This window comes from Ptychodera flava, chromosome 9 (assembly GCF_041260155.1).
Source record: "Ptychodera flava strain L36383 chromosome 9, AS_Pfla_20210202, whole genome shotgun sequence".
Classification (NCBI taxonomy): Eukaryota; Metazoa; Hemichordata; class Enteropneusta; family Ptychoderidae; genus Ptychodera; species Ptychodera flava.
This window is the reverse complement of record NC_091936.1, coordinates 38,681,249-38,701,835: the sequence shown is the minus strand read 5'-3', so window position 1 is coordinate 38,701,835 and position 20,587 is coordinate 38,681,249. Positions and strand designations below refer to the sequence as shown.

At 36.3% G+C, this 20,587-nt stretch overlaps 1 protein-coding gene across 1 annotated transcript in view; it reads left to right on the top strand.

The window, feature by feature from the left end:
- The first annotated feature begins 2,281 nt into the window (after positions 1–2,281).
- Positions 2,282–20,587, top strand: part of LOC139140920 (plastin-3-like) — a 38,462-nt gene continuing 20,156 nt past the window's right edge. The window contains exons 1-4 of the mRNA XM_070710411.1: positions 2,282–2,490; positions 2,704–2,893; positions 16,645–16,800; positions 18,860–19,013. Of these exons, the coding sequence (XP_070566512.1) occupies positions 2,816–2,893; positions 16,645–16,800; positions 18,860–19,013 (388 nt within the window). The 5' untranslated portion in view covers positions 2,282–2,490; positions 2,704–2,815. The remainder of the gene's footprint in view (positions 2,491–2,703; positions 2,894–16,644; positions 16,801–18,859; positions 19,014–20,587) is intronic.

Sequence of the window (20,587 nt, the reverse complement as noted above, 5' to 3'; positions counted from 1 at the left end):
GAGCCATAACTCAGGTACGTTTCAACCGATTTTATTCAAAGTTGGTACAAGGACATTGACCTATGTCATACATATGCACGTCAATATTTTTTGTGATACGATCCAATATGGCCGCCAGGCGGCCATTTTATTACGATTTTTTCATGTACAGAGCCATTTCTCAGGCATATCCGCATGTTTCAACCGATTTTATTCAAAGTTGGTACAAGGACATCGACCAATGTCATAGCTATGCACATCAATTTGTTTTGTGATACGATCCAATATGGCCACTGTGCGACCATTTTGTTACGATTTTTTCATGTCCTAAATCATAACTCAGACATGTATCAAGCGAATTCATTCAAAAGTATTTTTATCACAGACCTAATGAAGAGGACTCTATCCTCTCTGAGGACCTGTAATCAAAATACCCATTAACAAGTGGGGACTGTGTCATCAACGATGACTTGTTTAAACGTGATATGGCTGCATTCTTGTGCACATGAATTTGTTTCATTATATGATCCAAAATGGCTGATTACAACAACATACCTGATCCCATACCATTTCGAAAATTCCACCAAACCATGTGTATAGTATGTGCTGTCATGACACTAGAGGCAGTGAGGGCATCGTTATGTGTGATGTAATCAAAAGTTCCTTTAGTGGTCAACACCGGCAGAGATGAGTCTTTTATTGAACGTTCCTCAGATTACTTTATTATGCAAGTCACAGGCCTGATGCACCCGTTGCATCAATGTCATTCCACAGCTACCTAGACACCAAAGATTATAACAAAATGGACAAGCGGGGACTGTGTCATCAACGATGACTTGTTTTTTGGGGGGGGGGGGAGAATTGTTTTGTGACTGTGTTACTTATGTTTTAAAATATTTTCTAGTAACAAGGAACAGAGGTCTCCCCAAGAAAAATCTCTCCAGTTGGTTGTTCTATTGATGGTGATGTAATCTACAGATATTTGTAAATTTTTATCTGTGGCATCGTCTTCACTTAGTTTGGTTTGAGAGGGTCATATTGATATTTACAGACCAGCTGCGTACCTTTTGAGACACTGCTCCCATGTAAAGTTTGACAGAACTAGAATTCAAGCTCCACAGCTGTAACTTGTTTTTTATGTTTTTTCCAGTATTCTGTCCCTTGATAGGTAGAGTTATTTTTTCTACTTCAAAAATCACACTGAAATGCCCATATAGTGTTCAACTTATCTGTGCAGCCTTTATTTGTGTAACACCCAGTATTATTGTTGATAACTTGGAGGTTATAGATAGTAAGCCGGGGTATTCATTAGTCGATGACCTGTAACTTGCGTATTAGATGGGAAATAATTGCCGAGCAATGCATGATTATCATTTATGCAAAATATGCTTATTTTACCCTGGTGTTCTTATATCTACCACCAAATACCCGCAAGCAGTTTATAACCTCATTGACAAAAGATGGAAAATGTTTACAGCTGATCCTTCAAAATTTGGGAAAGGGATACATCATGCACATTCAAGGACCTATGGCATGGAACACATCAGTTCAAATAACATGTACTTTTGCAAACTCAATTTCTATGCCTTGCTGTCACACTGTCCACTCACTGGTGATGTTGTCCTATTCATGGAGGGACCGTATATATAAAACAGCTCAAGCAAGCTCTATGTCGTTGGCTCCATTCAGCTATTCAAATACGTATAGATGAAAATGTTAAGGCTGTAATCTCTTTGAATGTTAAAATCAATTATTTTCTCATCCATATCTTAGGTTTTCAGCTTCGCTTTATTACTTACCGTCCAGGGACCCAAGTCATTTGGCAGTACAACACTGATTTTACCCAATCAGAATCAGGCCTAATTGAGACTAGGCATATGATCATCAAATTTGTCAACAATTATTGTTGTATACAATGTGTTGTGTTTGCAAGAGTGTCACTTTGTATGTAAATATTCTTGAGGAAGACGAACAAGAGATTGCCTTTCTTTAAACATAAACATGATGAAAATCTTGAAAAGATACTGCTATATTCCCTTTAAGTAAAATCCGGAAAAATTTTAGGAGGGTTTACCGACATTCATTTTTACTTCATTCACAAAGATCTGTGTGCTCCAAGATATGCAAATCAACATCCAAACAAGAAATGAAACTTGGAAATGAACGATATCCTTTTATGGACATTTTGACAGCCCTCTGATTCATGGAAACAAATTAGTAGGACGCATACGTGGCGGAGGGAAAATATAGGATCATTAAACTTTCAACCAATCAACGCGTCGAATACGGGATCATATTTGATACAGCTATTCTAATTGGTTTGAAAAGAAACTATTTGACACGTTTTCTGTGCGGCATCATCTATGAGAGATATACTACAAGCCTGTTCAAAGATTTTGCGTATACTAAATTTGTCACTGTACACCTTGACTTTCACTGGTCACGGACGTATTTTGTCGAGCAGCAAGTTTCTGTCGCCGATCAAACAGGATTTCATGTACCGTACCTCAGGTGAGTCGTGTACGTCATGCTCATTATTTGTGAACAACGTTCTAGCCACGTAATGAGTAATTTTGATTTATAATTAATGTAAAAAAGTTGTAAACAGTAGTCTCAGAATATATTGTAATATTTTTTACAATGCAAACTTGTCGCAATGGAATGATTAAGTGTCGTATTAAACATACAATGTCTAATTTTGTTGTTTATCGTGGTACTACGAAGGTTGCGTTAGGGGAAAATTGGCACGCACGTGACGCGGTCGACGGTAACTGTAGGCCTACGCCCAAGCTTGAAGCGAAGCGGCACGAGCTCGATCATTCGAAAGCTGTCCAAGATGGCGGACGAGGATATCTGTGCGCAGCACCAGATTACTTTAGACGTTCTCGATGAAATTCGGCAAACTTTTGCTGAGGTAAGGTGTTTCGATAGGATGACATGTACCGTGTGTTTTTATCCGCTGTATTTATCGAGCAAAAGGCTTCAAAAAGTGCCCCCTTCGAGCCCATTACAAATCCGTGACACCCACGTCCGAACATGTCTCGGCCGAGTGCATAGTCTGCTCAGTACATTTGCCGACTGCTGTCACAGACATTTGCATAGCACTTTCAGAGAACGGTTGCGTTGAACTGACTACCTGCTAGTATTCATGTACATAAGATTGCAAGTATATACCTGATCATTTTAAGCCTTCGGTCTCTTTGCATGTACCGCATACGCTAAAATGACCGTGAAAACAGAAGGTGTATGCACTCACCTCCGGGGAGATGTTTGTCGTCTGTCACTCAGGTAGCAACCCTCTGGACTGTTGCCGCTCCATGTTTTCACTTTTTGTGGTGGAGCTGAAAGATAGGAAGGCCATGCAGCACACTCGATAGCGATGTTATGCATTTGGACGTAGATTTTGATTTTCTTTCTCTCCTCCAATTTAATAACTAAAAAGTTGCAGATCGCATGTAAACAGTGACGAGCGCATACTTTCGAAGTGAACAGTTACAATAATGTATGTTTACACAAAAATAATATTGATGCAGCATGTCTTGGAAGGGCAGCCAGACAGTTTCCGTGAAGTGGAAAAATGGGAGAACAGCGGGCGTTGTTTATATCATTTGAGCCACATTCACATTATTTAATTGTGACACTGACAGTGAAGCTATTAAAATAAGTGTACAGTCAAAGAAAATTTAAGACTACAAAATTTGATGTTGACTTTTTTTTTGTAAAAAAGTGGAAGGGGAGATACAACTTAAGTAAAACACTGCATTTAGAATTAGCTGTTACAAACTGTATGTGTAATATAAAAATAGAAAGACGAATTGTGCTCAGCATGAAATCACTAATCATTGTACTGTATGTGTGCCTCTTTGACCTTACGTTTAAGGCTGCTTTGCAGGTGGTATATAATGTCAATACAAAGGCCCACAAATGTTACACAGAATGAGACAAAATGAAGTCTCATTCAATTCAGAGTTAAGATTGTTTTGATAAATTAATACCAGTGTGCTATATTTCAGTCAGTCTCATCATGTTCTGAAATGATTTAGTGTTTGGATAATTATTTTGCTGGTCATGATTAGATCGAACCAAAACGGCAATATTAGTATATAATAAATCCCATTCATGAGTTTAATTTGTTTGCAGAATGGGATCTGTGCCATCTCCATTAAATTCCAGGGTCAAGACAAGAACTGTGGAACTTGGTAATCAGTTTGATCTTCCGGAGTGTAGTATCTACTATTTGTACTATAGATTCCATTAATATAGACATGTTGCTTAGAAAACAGTAAATGAATGGCGGGACTGTCCCAGTCTGAACTGAGATTCAGCTGACAGCTGCTGCGGTATAATTGTGACCAAATATCTGATTAATATGAAGTTAATGGGAGTTGTACTTCTTATCTATGGGCATGCCCTACTAATTCAGTTTATACCATCTTTGCAAAATGTAACAACACAGTCTGAGATCGATGGGTTATTTGCATCTTGACTAAACATGCAGTGAACAAAGTATCTATACTAATATTATAAACAGTGTCATTGCCGTAAAAATTGTTTCCCCATATAAAAATTGCTACCCATTGATTATAGTGAATTCATAAAAGTTGGAGATGAACAGCGTTTTTGTATGATGCAATTCAGGAATATAGATGAATATTATTTGAAATGATTGGCTATTTTTGGCTGTCTATTTTAGTCAGAAGTTGAGGATTCCCTGCCAGTATTCCTGTGAGTCACTCTGACCGAGAGTAAATTGTTTACGTCTGTTCATTGGTAGCTGCAGTTTCCCATGCACATTTAAATCTCAGCATTTTAAGTTGTCACAAAAGAGTTGAACAGAATGGGCAGACGAAACTAAGCCATAAATCTGTCAAGCTTAGTATTGACAGGCAAAACAGATTACTGTAAACAAAGCAAAAGTTGAAACAACAATGTCAATAACCAGTTGGGGGGTTGGGGGTTTGGTTGCTTTATACTTTACTAGTAACTGGAACACCACAAATTGTTATCATTTATCACTGTGGTTGTCTGCATATGCTGTTTACACTTTATAGAAACTCCAGGGGAAAAAAATAAGAAATACAGACATTGGTTATTTTGAGATATGTATTTTGATACAGCAGGAATAGTCTAGAATGTGTCTGGCATTTCTAAAGCATGTCTCTTATGCAGTACACCCTATACTGTAATTAAAGCATAGGTCAGCCATTGAATCGCAGCCGCCCAGAGAAGTTGCATCCAAAACTGTTCTCACAATCTCAGGATTTTCGTAGACTGTCTCTGTAATTTACTGGTAGGTGTGACCAATTTTACTAGTATCATGGGTGTTCTTTGGTTTGTCACTTTGTGTATGTCTTTCTTGAATCGTTTTGAGAGCAAACCTTGAAGGATCATCTGGTGAAATATGTTCTGTAACGAGTCTTGTCATGTATGAAAGCTATGGCTTCCAAGTATTGGTTTTCCTCCTTGCATTTGAGAAAAAGGTCTTCCAGAACCTTCAGGTGGACATGAACACTTTTGCTCTCATGTCATATAACTGAATTTTGACCTAAATAACTATCCACGTTACGTCACAGAGGTGCCCAGTCACTGAACAACCCTATATCAGTGTTCTCTGAAATCCATGAATTGACTTCTTTTTTTATTGTCAAACCCAAGCATTAACTTTTCAGTCGGTAGTGAATAGAGACAATTGGATGTGTTTGATCCTTGAGTTGCTAAGCACCTAAAAGCCCCTGCTCCCTAATTGCAGGTAAAGATGACAGAGGTCAAAGGTTGTTTTAAAAACTCCTCAGTAACATAGTTGAAATAGCCCTGCAGTTTTGTTACAGGCAGCATAGAATTATTTTTGTTCAAAGGAGGCACTCCTTCCTATTTGGAAATAAAAATGTAAGCTCTGCGTGTCAACCCAACCAGTGTTGCCATTATTGTTTTGTGTTGCTCAGTTAAAGTAGTAAATTGACTCGACAAGAATAGCAAAGTGTGCTTGGATTCCCGGCAGGAATATTAAACCACCAATGACCATGCAGATGAGCCAAGTAATTTAATAAATGCAGATTAGTTACATGAATGACTGCAGAGTTTTGAAAGGCCTGGGAATGTTTGCCCTTCCTTCAAGAAACTACAAAGATTGAAGTAGAATCAATGCCAGTGTCTTGTGTGTCTTTGCATTTCAAATGAGAAACCCTTGTCTCCTCTTTTATTTGCATGCTCACCATATCAGTCCTTTCTCGATATCAACAAATGTGTTGGAAATCAGTGTTGTGTCAGATATGTGAAGTTTCACTTCCTAGTGATTTTACCAGTTCCTCTTGAAGTGCATGGATAAGTAAATAGGAAAGCAGAAAAAAGTGGTCTATCAAAAGTGTTACTTGTTAAATTACAGATATTACATTTTGATTAAATGCGCAACAACAGTTGCAAAATTTTTGGTGAGGCTTGTAAATTTGCCTTTTAGGCCCTCAAACATAAATCATACAGGGTTTGTGACCAAATTCCATCTGAGATCATGAAAACCGTTCACCTGGTAAAATAATCAAAATAGGTTTGCAAATGTAGTTACTGAGTATAATTCCTACAATTGCAGAAATATTGAAGCTATTTCCTTTGTCATTATTCCTTTACCAGAAAGTCACCGAAACTGGTAGTTTCATTTCAGCTTTCTATGAAACTATAAGGATTTGTCTGAGCAGACAGTTTTACTAATTACTATACAAGTGTATAAAATTTATTGTGCGCTGCTTGTGTACTGGATTGTGTGTAGGCGCTACAATGATTTTCCTATTACACTTAATCATCAGTTTTATTGTTTCGAAAACAAAACAGTAAAATATCAGTGAAATAGAAAGATGAAAATTAATGACCAGCCAATTGATGTGTGAATGTAGGACTTACTTCCAAATAACGTGTGTGTATTTTGAGTTTGTATACAAATGAAACCCCCCCCCCCCCACTCTCTGAACAAGAATTGAAAATTAATTGACTTATACTGCATCTTTGGATTAGGGGGGGTCAACATATCAAACAGAGATCAGTGCTCCTCTCAGTTCTTATTGGAATATTGGATAGCAATTTAATAAATCACCCCGTGTGAAATTTCATTTTTCAATTCATATATTCAGGGTACTCAAGATTTTCTGAGGAGAAACACCCAGTATTTTCAAGCTTTGTCTCAAGTATAGGCAGCATGCAATTTCTGAAAATGTTTGTGTTCCCCCTCTTCCAAAGCAAACGCTTACATACAAAACTTTGTTCTAATTTTGAAGGTTTTTTTACCCTGAAGATTGCTTTGTGTAATTTATGACTCAAATGTACTAACATTAGTGTGTAGAGGGCATTGACTTGGTGAATGTGCTATGGGTGTGTTTCAGAGCCATAAAAGGAGAAGAAAAAAAGAAAGAAAAGATCTGTATGTTTATTTGACATAAACTATAGTGAATGCCGGTAAGGCGTAGGTCTTTCGCTGGCGGTTCCCCTGTATTATTTTATTTGTCCACCCACATGGATGCAAACTATAATATTATTTGATCAGTCTTGCTTGCATATGCCAAACAGTATCATACAAAACTCTTGTGTTTTCTGCAGCTTAAGATTGGCATGACATGATACAAGATTAGATGAGCTGGACCCAGATAAACATAACAGCTGTGTGTATCTTTTGCTGCCCTGTGCCGGTTGTTGAGATTTCAACTAATTATAGAAAATTGAAGTTTTGTTTCAGTCTCCAGTCACTGCAACTATAGAGAAGTTTTGAGTGCTTCATTTCACATCAACTACATTTCCTTGATATATTCACCAAAACATGTTAATACGACCAGTATAACTTTTAATCACGTACTACTTGTACATGTGTATCATCTGAGGCAAAACCCTGAGAGAATTTCAGTTGTCAACAATAACAATGCACCTTCAAGGGATACACAGGCTGTGCAGTCAAGTCAAATACTAGGTATTTCTACATGCCGTAGAGGGTACGCCAAGAAACTACAGAACAAAACTATTGAAAAAATCATACAGAGTTACAGTTACAGTTGACATTGTACAATGTTAATTAAGAACCACATTTGATTCTTCGATTCATAATTATTAACTCTTGCAACAATGTCTTTGCTTTTGAGTATAGTGGAATATGCAATAAAAGATTTTTTAGTTGTGTGAAATACAATTTTATCCATAACAAGTCCGACGATAAATTCAAGGGGTCGGGAGCTCACCATGAAACTGAATTGATGTTGTTATAGTGTTTTCCAATAAAATTAACAAAAAATTACATTCTTCACTGTTAAGAACATACATTACCATGGCAACTACTGCATTAGATGTTGTGCATTATCTGTTTGAATGGCTGATGTCTTATAGCAGTGCTTTGATGGACTGAACAGAGGCAATTAAGTCAAATGTGTCGTGGAAAAATTGAATTGATGGTCTTTTTATTCTTCCTGTACCAGCAGCTTATTTTTTCTTTATTGGTGAGTTGTCTGTCCAAATGGAGTCCTGTATTGCCTGTGAATTTGATGGCAGTAGCTGGTGTGATATCCCGTGTGATATATTGCACTGCAACACGTACTCTTTATACTAACTCTTGTCCTTCGCTCAGTTTTAGTTTGTAAATTATGGTGGACGTATTTGATGATCAAAGTCCACCAAATATTTCACCAACATTGCCTTATTGTGCCCATTCAGGGTTTTCGCTCCTGAAAATTTTAATTGATTACTTAGCAGCTAACACCGGCAGCACGAGCATCCTGTGTATTTACTGTATGGCTTGCTATTGATGGAAGTCGCATTCACACACAACATTGATCCTGAGAGATAGTTTCAAGTCCAGACAGGTTATGGCAGTTGCTTAGAAGTGACCCAGTATGTTTATCTCTGAACAGTCTGCCTGTATACAGCACTTTTGTCATACCTTCATGTATTCATAATATTACTTTTGGGACAGCGTACAAGAATACCAGTTTCTTGAAACCATATGTTAGTCTTGGTGATCCAGTCTAAATATTTAATGTGCCAGCTACTTCTACCAGTCAGTTCACAGGGAGTGGCCGTGTGCAAGCCGCCTGTTTGAAGGGAAAATTGTAAAGAAATGACATTTTTAAGTTGTTTATTGCCTTTCATAGGCAGGTCAATGTTTTGTGCAACGTAGGGTCCTACAGAAATTCCAAGATAGTCATTACAGGGAAATTACAGTGGTAACAGCGATAAATCTCTCCATAACAGCCGTTTAGTAACTGCAATCATGAGTACAATTGTCAGTGCCAGAGGTCAAGGAAAGGTGTTCATGGTTCGGGGAGACACCCACTAGTGGTGTACTGTAGAAGGTTGCATTCACCTAAATTTCTGTAACTTGTACACCTACATACATGATCCTTGCTATCACTATAGTCTGTGAAGAGAATGGAACAATGCATGTACAAATATTAGTCATTTGGTCACAATTTCAGTGATTTGTTAATCCATAGCTGGATTCTCACTTTGTGCCCCTGTGTCTTCTAGATTTTCAAGGTAGTGCAAATGCCTTGTTTGCTAGTGCTTTTGCAAACTTCTCAATTGAAGTATGTAAATTCAACACCGTCAAGGTTGTGTCAACTTACATGTATAACAAAGTGCTATAATGAAATTGTTCATCGAATCACAGGGGAATTGTAATTCTTTTCCATTTCCCAAAGTGTTTCAATTTGTGAAATCAGTCACTTTTCTTGAGTATTGTATCTCATTTCATTTTAAAATGTCTGACCTCTAACATGTTTGTAAATGTGAACCACTGAATATTCCCAGTGTGTCAAATAGAAAAGTAATGTGTCCTGTGTAAGCACTATCATATTAAGTTGTTTCCTTTGAGATTAGAATAATCACAAGTGCTGATAATGCCATTAGATTTCTTTTTTTGAGTTTTACAGTTTTCATGATACCTGTGTTTATTTTGCTGACAAAATTTTCTATTTTCAAATTGGTGCATTCACAAATTTAGCTTTGTTCTATATTTATTATGCTATGCATAGTTTATTGGTCCATTTTCCCAACCAGGTACCATACCAGGCTACATTGTATAATAAAATAGAAATATACTCCTCCCTCAGCAGTCAGAAATATGGCTTTCTTTGAATCCAGAATTTTTCCTTGTTGTCTGTTTTGTAGTTAGTTGAGACACAGAATTTCCAACATCTATCATGTGTCATTTGTGATCATCATTTATCTGTGTTTCCTATATTATTATATGTAACATATATAAACAAAAGTCTTTGTCATTTATGTTCCTGTTTTGAGCAGACATTTAATAATGATGCTTAGGCAGCTTTGATGGTGGCTATCTTTGCATTTTTGTTCAGGGAAAGTCCCTGCTAAAAAAACTATTGTTGGCTGCATTGCCAAAGTGCAGGTTGAATTCAATATCATCAACCCATTAAAGCTCTCATAGGATCTATGCTCTGATCTCAGATATCTCTGACTCGTGACGTTGCTGGGCAGGAAAAATGAAGGGTCTTAGTACTTATGACTCATCTGTCCTGATCTACCAAAATTATGGACTATTTACCTATAATTGAATAATGTTGTGATCTTCATTTGTAAATTGTAGATAGTCATGGTCTGTATATGTATGTTTGTGTGACAGTGCTGTTGATTGTCTATTGATGGTGATTGCAGAATCCAATACCTAGTGTCGGTTTGAAACCCTGAACATCTTGTACCATAGCCGACAATGAATTCACAATATCAGCGTGAGACATGTGCTCACATGCATGTGGGATGCACATGTACATGGTCATACACAGCCAAGAAGTTCATCAGATAAAGTTCACATTTCCTGTCAACTGATAACTCTCATTACTTCTGCACCAGTTACCGTTATTCTTTTGCTATATTTAGGTTGGTTTGGTCAACTGCCCTTCATTGCTTTCATAAAATGTATACCATCCTAGTTCTTGTATCAATAGATCCCTTTTGACATGGTTTGCAGCTGACAAAGAGTCACGTATGAATGAGCCATTTTTAGGATGTGGTCATTGTCTGTGATGAAGTAGAGACGATGGAGTGTCCAACATTATTGTATCCACTCTGTAGATCATATCTTGTCCACCTTTGACCTGGTCCAGGCTGAGAATATACATATAGTCCCATATAAACTGTATTGTCATTCATAAAGTTAGTCCACTGTAAACTTTACAGATCTGATCTCAACTACCATAAGTCATTCATGAAGATCTCTCAGTTGTAGTGAAGATATTAAACAGGGGTTGTGTAGATGCCATTGGGTGTGATGGATAGTGTATTGTTCACATTCAACCTCCCATGGGCACTGGTTCTTTGACAGTGATACAGTAGTATATTTTAAACCTTTTTATGTGATACTTGGCTCAACATACCAGATGCATTGTACCAACTTTCTCCATACACGGTATGTTTTGTCATATACGGGCCAACAACTATAATCAAGGACATCTTGCCCTGTGAACTTTGCCATCCATCATTAAAATGCAGTTTGTAATGGCAGAATGCTGTATCCTAGCAACATATAAGACCACGTTCATACTACATCAAGTGTTTCCATACTGATATAGGAAGGAGTTCATTGATAGTGGAAGGAACAATCTCAATGGGAGAACTGTGTCATGACATTCAGATATCACTATCAATCCTACAGGTGGTGCCCATTTGTGTCAAAGGAGGCCAAAGTTTACCACTGAGTCTGTTAAGGTGGGGCATATCAAACTTTAAGGAGATGGCCGTAAACTCTGCAGTTTGTAGCCATTGTGTGTTTCTCTAGAAGAGAATATTTGCATACTGACTCTACAAGGAAAAGTGCCCAAAGCTCATAATATGTGTGCATGGTTTGTACACATCTTCATCAGTATCTGTGAACCAATGCCAGTTTTATCTAACAAAAATTCAGCGAGTTGAAAAAAATGATGAAATACAGGCAGTTTCTTTGACCCATACAATTGCACAGTGTTACATTTGTAGTGGTAGTGTCTGTATTAAATACCTGTGAAGTAAACAAAGAATGAGTGTATTTGACCTCTTGTGTTGGTATATCTTATCACTCTTTCTAATATTTCAATTAAAATATTTGTATGTTTATATTGTAACCATAGCTACAGCCATGGCAATAAATCTACCATTTCATTTTCACCATACGTTATTGTTTGGGAGCTGCAGTCGTGTGTTTCATGAGGTTGCACTTATTGTTGTTCTAGACATTTGCCTGTTATGCATTCAGTGCAGGTAGAGCACATCTGTGATCAGGTGGCTTACATTAACCTCAGAGGGGAGAATAAAGGTTATACATGCAAATCATGGTTTCATAGTCCATCTAATCCTTCATATTATTCAGAAGTAGTGTTTAGGATGACTGTTGGTCAGCGTAGTGTATGACTGGTAGGAAGGGACGTTGTAACAATCAAGTGTCTGGTCAACCCTTTTTTCACAATGACATTATACAGAATAGGTGTGTGCTCCCAGGTGGTGTGTGGTAAATACCTTTGTGTAGTGTTCACCCCTTGATTAATTCCATATATGGAAGTTGACAGCCTAACGCTAAACACTATAACATTCCACTGCTGTTGATCTCACACTTATTTTACTACAGCATTGTTAGTGAAACACCCTTGATAAGCAAATGTGGACACAAAGCTGTTCATGTTATGTATATGGGGAAAAAAACATTATATTTTCCTGCAATATGATAACAGCTGTTCATACCCAGACAATATTATTATTATGGACAATACTACACAAGCATTAATCAGTTCTCTATGGCAACCGTTCTCTCCCTATGCATTATGTTTGTGACTCTTTTTAAAGATTTTTGTCTTTCCAAATATGCTGTTTAGCTTTATTATACTAGTTTTTACAATATTTAGGTTTATTATTCAAGTTATAATTTATAACATTTTCTATTCCAGCATAATAACAGTAGCCTTTGTATTTGACATCAGTAGTCACTGCCTTGAATAAATAATACACCCTCCGGAACCTGACAAGCCCTGCTTCTCTTTTGAACTGTGACCGACAGCAGCTAAGTGTCTGAAATTGAAGATAATAGTACCCTTTGCTATTACTTTGCGATCACAGTAATTCATGAACAACCTACTATTATATTTCTTTCCCCATTTTCATGCTAATATTCAGATGTATTTAAACCAGATTTAAACATCCCCAGCCTTGGATTCAAAACATTTCCTCTTAATAACATAAACAAACCACGCCATCAGTTCATTATTTCCTTTCTTTTAATGGCGAAGTCTGCTGTCATACATGCTGTGTTAACTCTTTAAAAACCTCTTTTGTATACCTTTGCAATAACACATCTTTTGACATCTGCATATTCATGTTGTTGTTGTCGTGATTCATGTTACTAAATTCTCATGTCATATATTTCTAGGACTCACCAGCCTGTAGAAGCACACTTTTTTCTTAATTAACAAATGATCCTAGCTGGCTCTCATTTGTTGGCATGTAGCCACTCACCTCCAATGCAAACATTATCAGTATTTTACAAATGCTTTTCCTTCCTCTCCATATGTCTCTTTCATTTCCTTTTCGCACTGTCGGCTTTAAGCTCTACTTCACTCAACTTAAGGTCTTGCTCTTTGAAACTGTCTTGCTTAGAATTCTGAATGCATTCTCATAGACTCGATGGCTGATATTTTGCAATCGCTGCTGCCAGCATGTGTATTATTCTTCTTTTGTTTGACTATATAGACACAGCATTTGCAATTTAAATAGTTAAATGTCAGTGAAAAGAACTATGCTTAAAAGAGGGATGTAATAGTGCTGACATATTGTTAGGTTGATGTTTAATTTCAAAACTTGTGTTGTGAAAGTAACTTTATAAATTATAGAAAGCATTTTATGTCAGCACTGAATATTAAATATTATTAACAAGAATGCATACAAAACTCTCATCTGTGTGTCAGTCAATTAATTTTTTTAATGAAAACAGACCATGTATTTTCAATGAAAGTCTGAACTGACTTGAAGCAATATGTAACTGACTGATTTGATCATTATGAATTTTTCCTGATGACATCTAGATTGAAATATAACAATTACGTAAACACTAATGCTTTGACCAAAGTGATCAATCAAATCACAGTGACATGACAAATTTGAAATTGTAAATGTAAATACACATTCATTTGATCGAAGGATGCCAAAGTTCAGTGCAGACTCCGCAAGATAAAATATTATACTATTGTTGTCTCGCTAAACCACATTGAGCACAACAAATTCCTGAGACACAATTTTGAATTCCAAGGATAGTTACAGTAGAAAATAAGACTTCATGCATGCAGTATCCAAGGAAAGGGTCAAAAGGTCACCAAATTAGTGCATAATCCCAACATCAGACCTCATCATCACAAGCATGAATCATACGTTTGGTTTCAGTTTCCAAGACGACATCATTCTGATCTTCAAGCTCTTATGAAGTATGGGTCATGGAAAAAAAATGAAAATTGATGTCTTCCCTTAAGCTGTCTGTTCAAATCTGTGCAATTTATGTCTTTGCTGTGCCTTGCTAATCAACTGCCACAATCAGCTCATCTAGTATCAACTGCCTGCACTAATCTCACATCAGTTTCACTTCTATTACAATACGGTCTGTTACTTACTTCTTAACTATTCAAGTTGACGGGACATTAATGATTTACAAAATCTGTTCTCACTTCCGTGTCACCTATGATAACTTTGATACTTGCATATCCCCAGGAAAGAAAGTGAAATTTGCATTGACAGATTCAAGAGCTCTAAAACGTACAGGTGCCACTTTATCCTTGGTCAATAACTACAATTTAAAAGCAGCATTAATATTTGATTTAATTAAGATCTAATGTATTCATGAAGTTCATTTTCACAAAATCACAGTACAGCGCATCTGAACATGACAATCAAGTTTTTTGGTTTTACCACAACAGAATCAAATTTAATATATGCTGGAGAATATAATGACCAAGAACACTTCAAAGAATGCAAATAAATCTCCTGTTCTTTTAATCTTATAAGTACCTCTCCCAGTGGCCAAACAGTAGATGTGTATCAGTAGACCTTAAGTACAGTAATGAATTTTAATGACCAGTGGATTTACTTGAATAAAAGTCTTTGATTATAAGATACATGATTAATATTGTACCTCACATTTTTGTATTCACAAACAACAATTTGCGAGACCTGTTTTCCCCTCTTGGTGTGTGCATGCATGTCTCCCCACTTTGTGTGTGTTTTTTATGTCATATATTTGTGTAACTGTATTGAATGAAGTAGTGTTGGATTTTGAATGTTTTTCATGGTATGTCAATATCCGATTCAGAGATGCTCACCAGCGTCTAGAGAGAGCCAATACCACAAAGTACAATGTCTGAATTCATTGTGGTCATACAGCAGTGGTGTACATGTACATCAACCCAAAACGTCTTGTCAACTTATCTAATTTATTGCCAGATTGATGCTGCAAATAAACTAGACATCATCTAGGGTTATCTTGGCTGCGCAGATAAGTCAAATTTGTTTCACTAGCAGTACATCTCCAAAATTCCATCAAATTAAATCTCATTGTTCACAATGACAGCATAGAAAATAATGTAAATTGTCACTTGGGTCTATAATACCACACACTATAAAACAACTACCTTTTTACAGTAAAAACATTCTATGAAAAGTTCGTCATGAAATCTTTGTGAAAGAGATTCAAATTAGTTCCATATGTGATAACCAACTGAAAATTTCAAACGGTCTGTTTTATCAGCAAAGTAAATAATTTGTCCAGGTAATGTGTAATGCACCTGTGCAAGATAGTACGACAATGTGCGTCACATAGCAACAGAGCTGTAGAGAGCCCTGCCGAAGATAAATGTGAAATTGTATCAAGTGAATGCTATATTGTAATGAGCCAAAATAATTGTAATGGCTGATTCTTATCAGTTTGACTTTTGAACTCACATATTTCAAGCTGATAGAGGGCCACAGCGCAGTGATTTGGATGGTGTACACCATACCAAAGCCGCAAATATATACATTGTAAATACTGTGTACCTATAGCATATGGTGCTATTGTGATTTTGTCATGATATGCTGCAGTTTACATTTGTTCAGGTCATTAACGTGTGGACAAATCAATATAATTTGATAAGAAATGTAAAGTTGCCTAAAATAAAATAGACATGTGCTGTAGTACACTTCAAAGTCCAAAAATCATTGTATTTGTTATGGAGTTTATATAATGCATTCTCATGTTAAATATGGCATAGTGAATAAAGCTGCATTTTTTTGTTGTTGACAAATTTTTCAAGTACATCATTGCTGTATGCTGACATGGGTTAAATTGGCATCATATTATATATATTATATATATATATATATATATATATATATATATATATATATATATATATATATATTTATTTATTTATAAAACACTACTGTAGAGATCTTGTTGCCCCAGTGGTACTTGGACTTCACTACACTTTCCATATATTTTGTTTGTTGTTCACTTCAAACAGAATGATATCTATATCCTGCATTCATTCATGCAGGATCTGAAGATCAATTTCTGATCAAAATATCTGGAAAGTTCATGTGAAGTGTACATGTGCATGCAACCCACACCCTTTGTTAATCAATGTCTGTCTGCCAAGCCCTGGTTCTTACCATTCTTTACGCACACACTCACAGTTTGACTTGGACGGCAATGGCCACATTACAACAAAAGAGCTGGGGTCAGCTTTTGGTGCTGTAGGTATGAACTTACCAGGTTACAAACTGAGAGATATTGTTGCAGAGATAGACAGAGACAAGAACGGAACTATTGAGCTGGAAGAATTCATTGCTGTAAGTATTATCACTTCTAATGTATTTATTGCCAAACAAATGAAAGTAATACATGTATACCGTCATAATATGGTAAGTACATGTATTACACTACATTACCATTGCATTGATATAATTCCAACCAGCAGATTTGACCTTGACCTTTTTGTGTTTCAATTTAGGACACTAGTACTGTTAAATATCATAGACACTGCTCACTATGATACAGCTGTTACATAAAGTTATCTACTGATATTTTTTCGACCTGCAATTTTAGGATATTGTCATCAGGGTATTTTCTGTAGACAGTATAATGAAAACCATTTTTTTCACAACTTTGCATGTGATGGGAACTTGGTCATTTAAAGGTATTGTGAGTTGCATTTCAAAAGGCAATTTCATCACAGTATACTATTAACATTATATCAGGAACAAAACAAATAAAATACGAACTGTATCCTCACGTTCCCAGATAAAACCTGGAACAGAAGAAAAATTTAATCACATCTAAAACCTGTGTACATAAAAGCAATTGCAGATGTGACATTGTAGGAAGTAAAAAAAGTCAATATGTCCTGTATGTTGTTATCACATATATTTTCAAAATAGCATCTACCCTGTCCCTGGATAAGTGAAAGACTTACGCTTCCACAAATTTAGAAATGCTGATATATTTGAAAGCTACCGCAATTCGCCCTATCAGTGTATTTTGCAGAAATGAATGGGAGATTTTTATGTGAACTTCCCAAAGTATAAGAATAATGAGATTTCTGTAGATAGCAAGCAAACTAGTTTCGCACTGTTTGATTGATCAAACTTATTTATTCATCATTAAGGTGACCTTGTGACCTTTGAAATGGTAGTCCGATAAATGTAAAACCATGCTGCCACAAATTGGCTGTCATAGTTATTATTCAAACCCAGCTATATTAATAACTGTAGATCAAAAAGGGAACAAATATCTGTTAAGTCGCAGTAAATATCAATTTAATGTTTTGACAGTGGAAATTGTGAATGTCCTTTTTGCGTGGCAAATTTCTATTCTTGATAAATGCAGGCAGGGTAAAAATACTCGGCCATAGTGTTTCATCATTGTGTTTTTGTGTTATAAACCTTTGCTGAGCAGTTGAGATGGCCCCAAACCAGCACACTATCTATGTGATAACCTTACTGCTATAATCCATAGAGGTTGAAAGTGATAAGATTTGACTCATTTCTCGTTGACGAATCCACCAGGATATTTGATGAGAGTTACTTAGCCAGCCAGGATCATGAACCAGTCCACCATTTTCCTTCCACAAGCAAAGTTTGCAAGGAATGCATCATATTGATTAATCTAAAATTAGTTCCAGTGTACATATGTAAATGCCAAGCAACTAGTTAGAACATTTCAGTAAAGCAGTGATACTTTCTCCTATTGGCCCCATCAGCATCATGGAGTTACAATAAAAAAATTGTTAAAGTGAAAATGGAACACAGTACGTGTTATATACTTGTAGCCTTAGAACCAAAGTGTAACCCCTGACATTATTTGACCCAGCTTTGTCCTTATCACCCAGTGCATAATACCTCACCCATATATCCTGAGACAGTTGTTTGCCACATTTGCACTGCTTTATTGCACATACACGTCAGTGACATCAATCTGAAGTGTGACACATGTAAATGAGGTGTACACTCCAAATATGTCAACTTTCTACAAAATAACACTCGGTGGTTTGTCATTTGGTGTGGATGAACCAATGCCGCCACACCAAATATTGGAAATAAACAAAATCCTTTGTGAATCTTAAGCATTTTGTTTGGTTTTACCTGTCCACAATCCCTTGTGTGTGCCACTCTACTCATTGTTTTCATGATATTTGTTTCTCTAGTAAAGTTTGTTTTCTTGTCAGTTGTAATGAAAATCAGTGTTGGAGACTTTCAACCAATCACTACACCCCACACTTCGGGTTTTAGTCAGTGAATCAAATTTATTGAAATTCAGTAGTTTAGAAAGCACACTTGCATGTTATTCATCAGTTAAATGATACAAGAAATTAAGCAAAAGATATTGAGAAATGTTTGCTTTTCTCCACAGATGTACTCTGATATGAAATCAAAGGAGGTTGCACAGACTTTCAGGCAGGCCATCACCAAAAAGGAAGGTATAGAAGCCAAGGGTGGCACGTCAGAAGCCTCCAGTGAAGGCACTACTCATTCTGTATCTGAAGAAGAGAAAGTTGCCTTTGTGGGTACGTTAGCACACTTTTCAGCCCTGATTTGTATGGAAAGTGTTCTTGATTCTGCAGAGTACAGCTGGTTAAGTTCCCTAATTTCCTTCCAGAAAATCCATAGACTTTGACCCAGCTAAGAAGGGTCAAGAAGTAAGATTTCATGAGCTCACCAACTCCTCTGCTTGTATAGAATTCAATGATAGTGTAATGACACTGTGATATATAGCTGTAATAAAACAAAAAATACAAGATGTCGTAAAACTTACTCTTTTGAACCACCCAGATGTCTTCCATATATGTTGATATTACATCTTGGCAGTTTGATTATTTATTGATATGAGTTTGTTTATCATAAAAACATTTCCCTGAAATTGGAAAGTTTTTAATTAATTCATATTTTCATCGTGCTGTGACTAGAATGTGCTCAGTTGTCTTACAAAAAACTTTAAAAGAGAAAATGGCTGATATAAAGTCCTGCAATTTGCTGTTCATCAAGGCATACTGAGAACTTGTACAAAACCAAGTTGGGTTGTTACACATCAGCTTTTCCAATACTTGATTTTTATCAATATGGCAACTTTTTGTTGCCCAAGCAATCTTCAGCTTGACTATGAATGTGTCAGTCAATCAGTCTGGTTCTGGAGTTGTGTTTAACCATTTCTACTCTCTCACTCACTTTATCATTTACACTCTGGCCCATACAACATACATTTTATTTACTTTGGCATGTTTGTTTTATTCAAGGGTAGGTAAAAAAAGCAGTCACAAACAAAACACTACCAGTGATTCAGCACTTCATGCTGGTGTTCACTTAAAAGTTAATATGTGTAATTTTTGCACAAATGGTCACTGTTTTTTTAGCATCGAAATACCGGTATAAGATGTTCTTTTGCCAATTTGTTACTAGTAATGTTTTAATGTTTGTCAAGCCCATCATTCTATTGCCAATTGTTGTTTTTAAGAACAACTTGTCATCTTTTTACTGGCTGTAGGTAGCCTATACAAGGTTGCTTTTGTTTGTTTCCGTATATACGTGATGTGGAATTTTATAGTGTGAAAAAACAGTAGTCCCAGTGTTCCATTGCACACAATATACTAAAGTCCTGCAATTTGCTGTTTATCAAGGCATATTGAGAACTCGTACAAAGAACTTTCTTGATTTCTTAATTCAAAATAGTCACAATTTATCTATTTCATGGCTACTTTTGCTATTCTCCGTAACATTGGTCCTCCATATGAAAGTGAAAAAGTCTCAGATTCTACAAAAAATCATGTCATCTAGGTAGTAAAGAAATTTTGAAAAAATCATAGAAATAAAATAGTGTAGGGATTTTGAGTAAGATCGTTGGTAAAATGTATGCTGTTATGGCAATGGCCAGTATCTATAACTCTTATTGTACAATAACAGCAACATTGAAATCTCATAATGGACAAATGGCATTCTGGTGTGATTCACCTGAAATAGTTAAATTCAAATCTGAAACATTTTGGAAGCTGTATGCATCAGAAAAGGTCTGGCGGCCTTGTCACACTGGCATAACTCTGTACATTTTTTTTAAACATGTGCAGAAACACTCGCTAGTCCCTAGTGA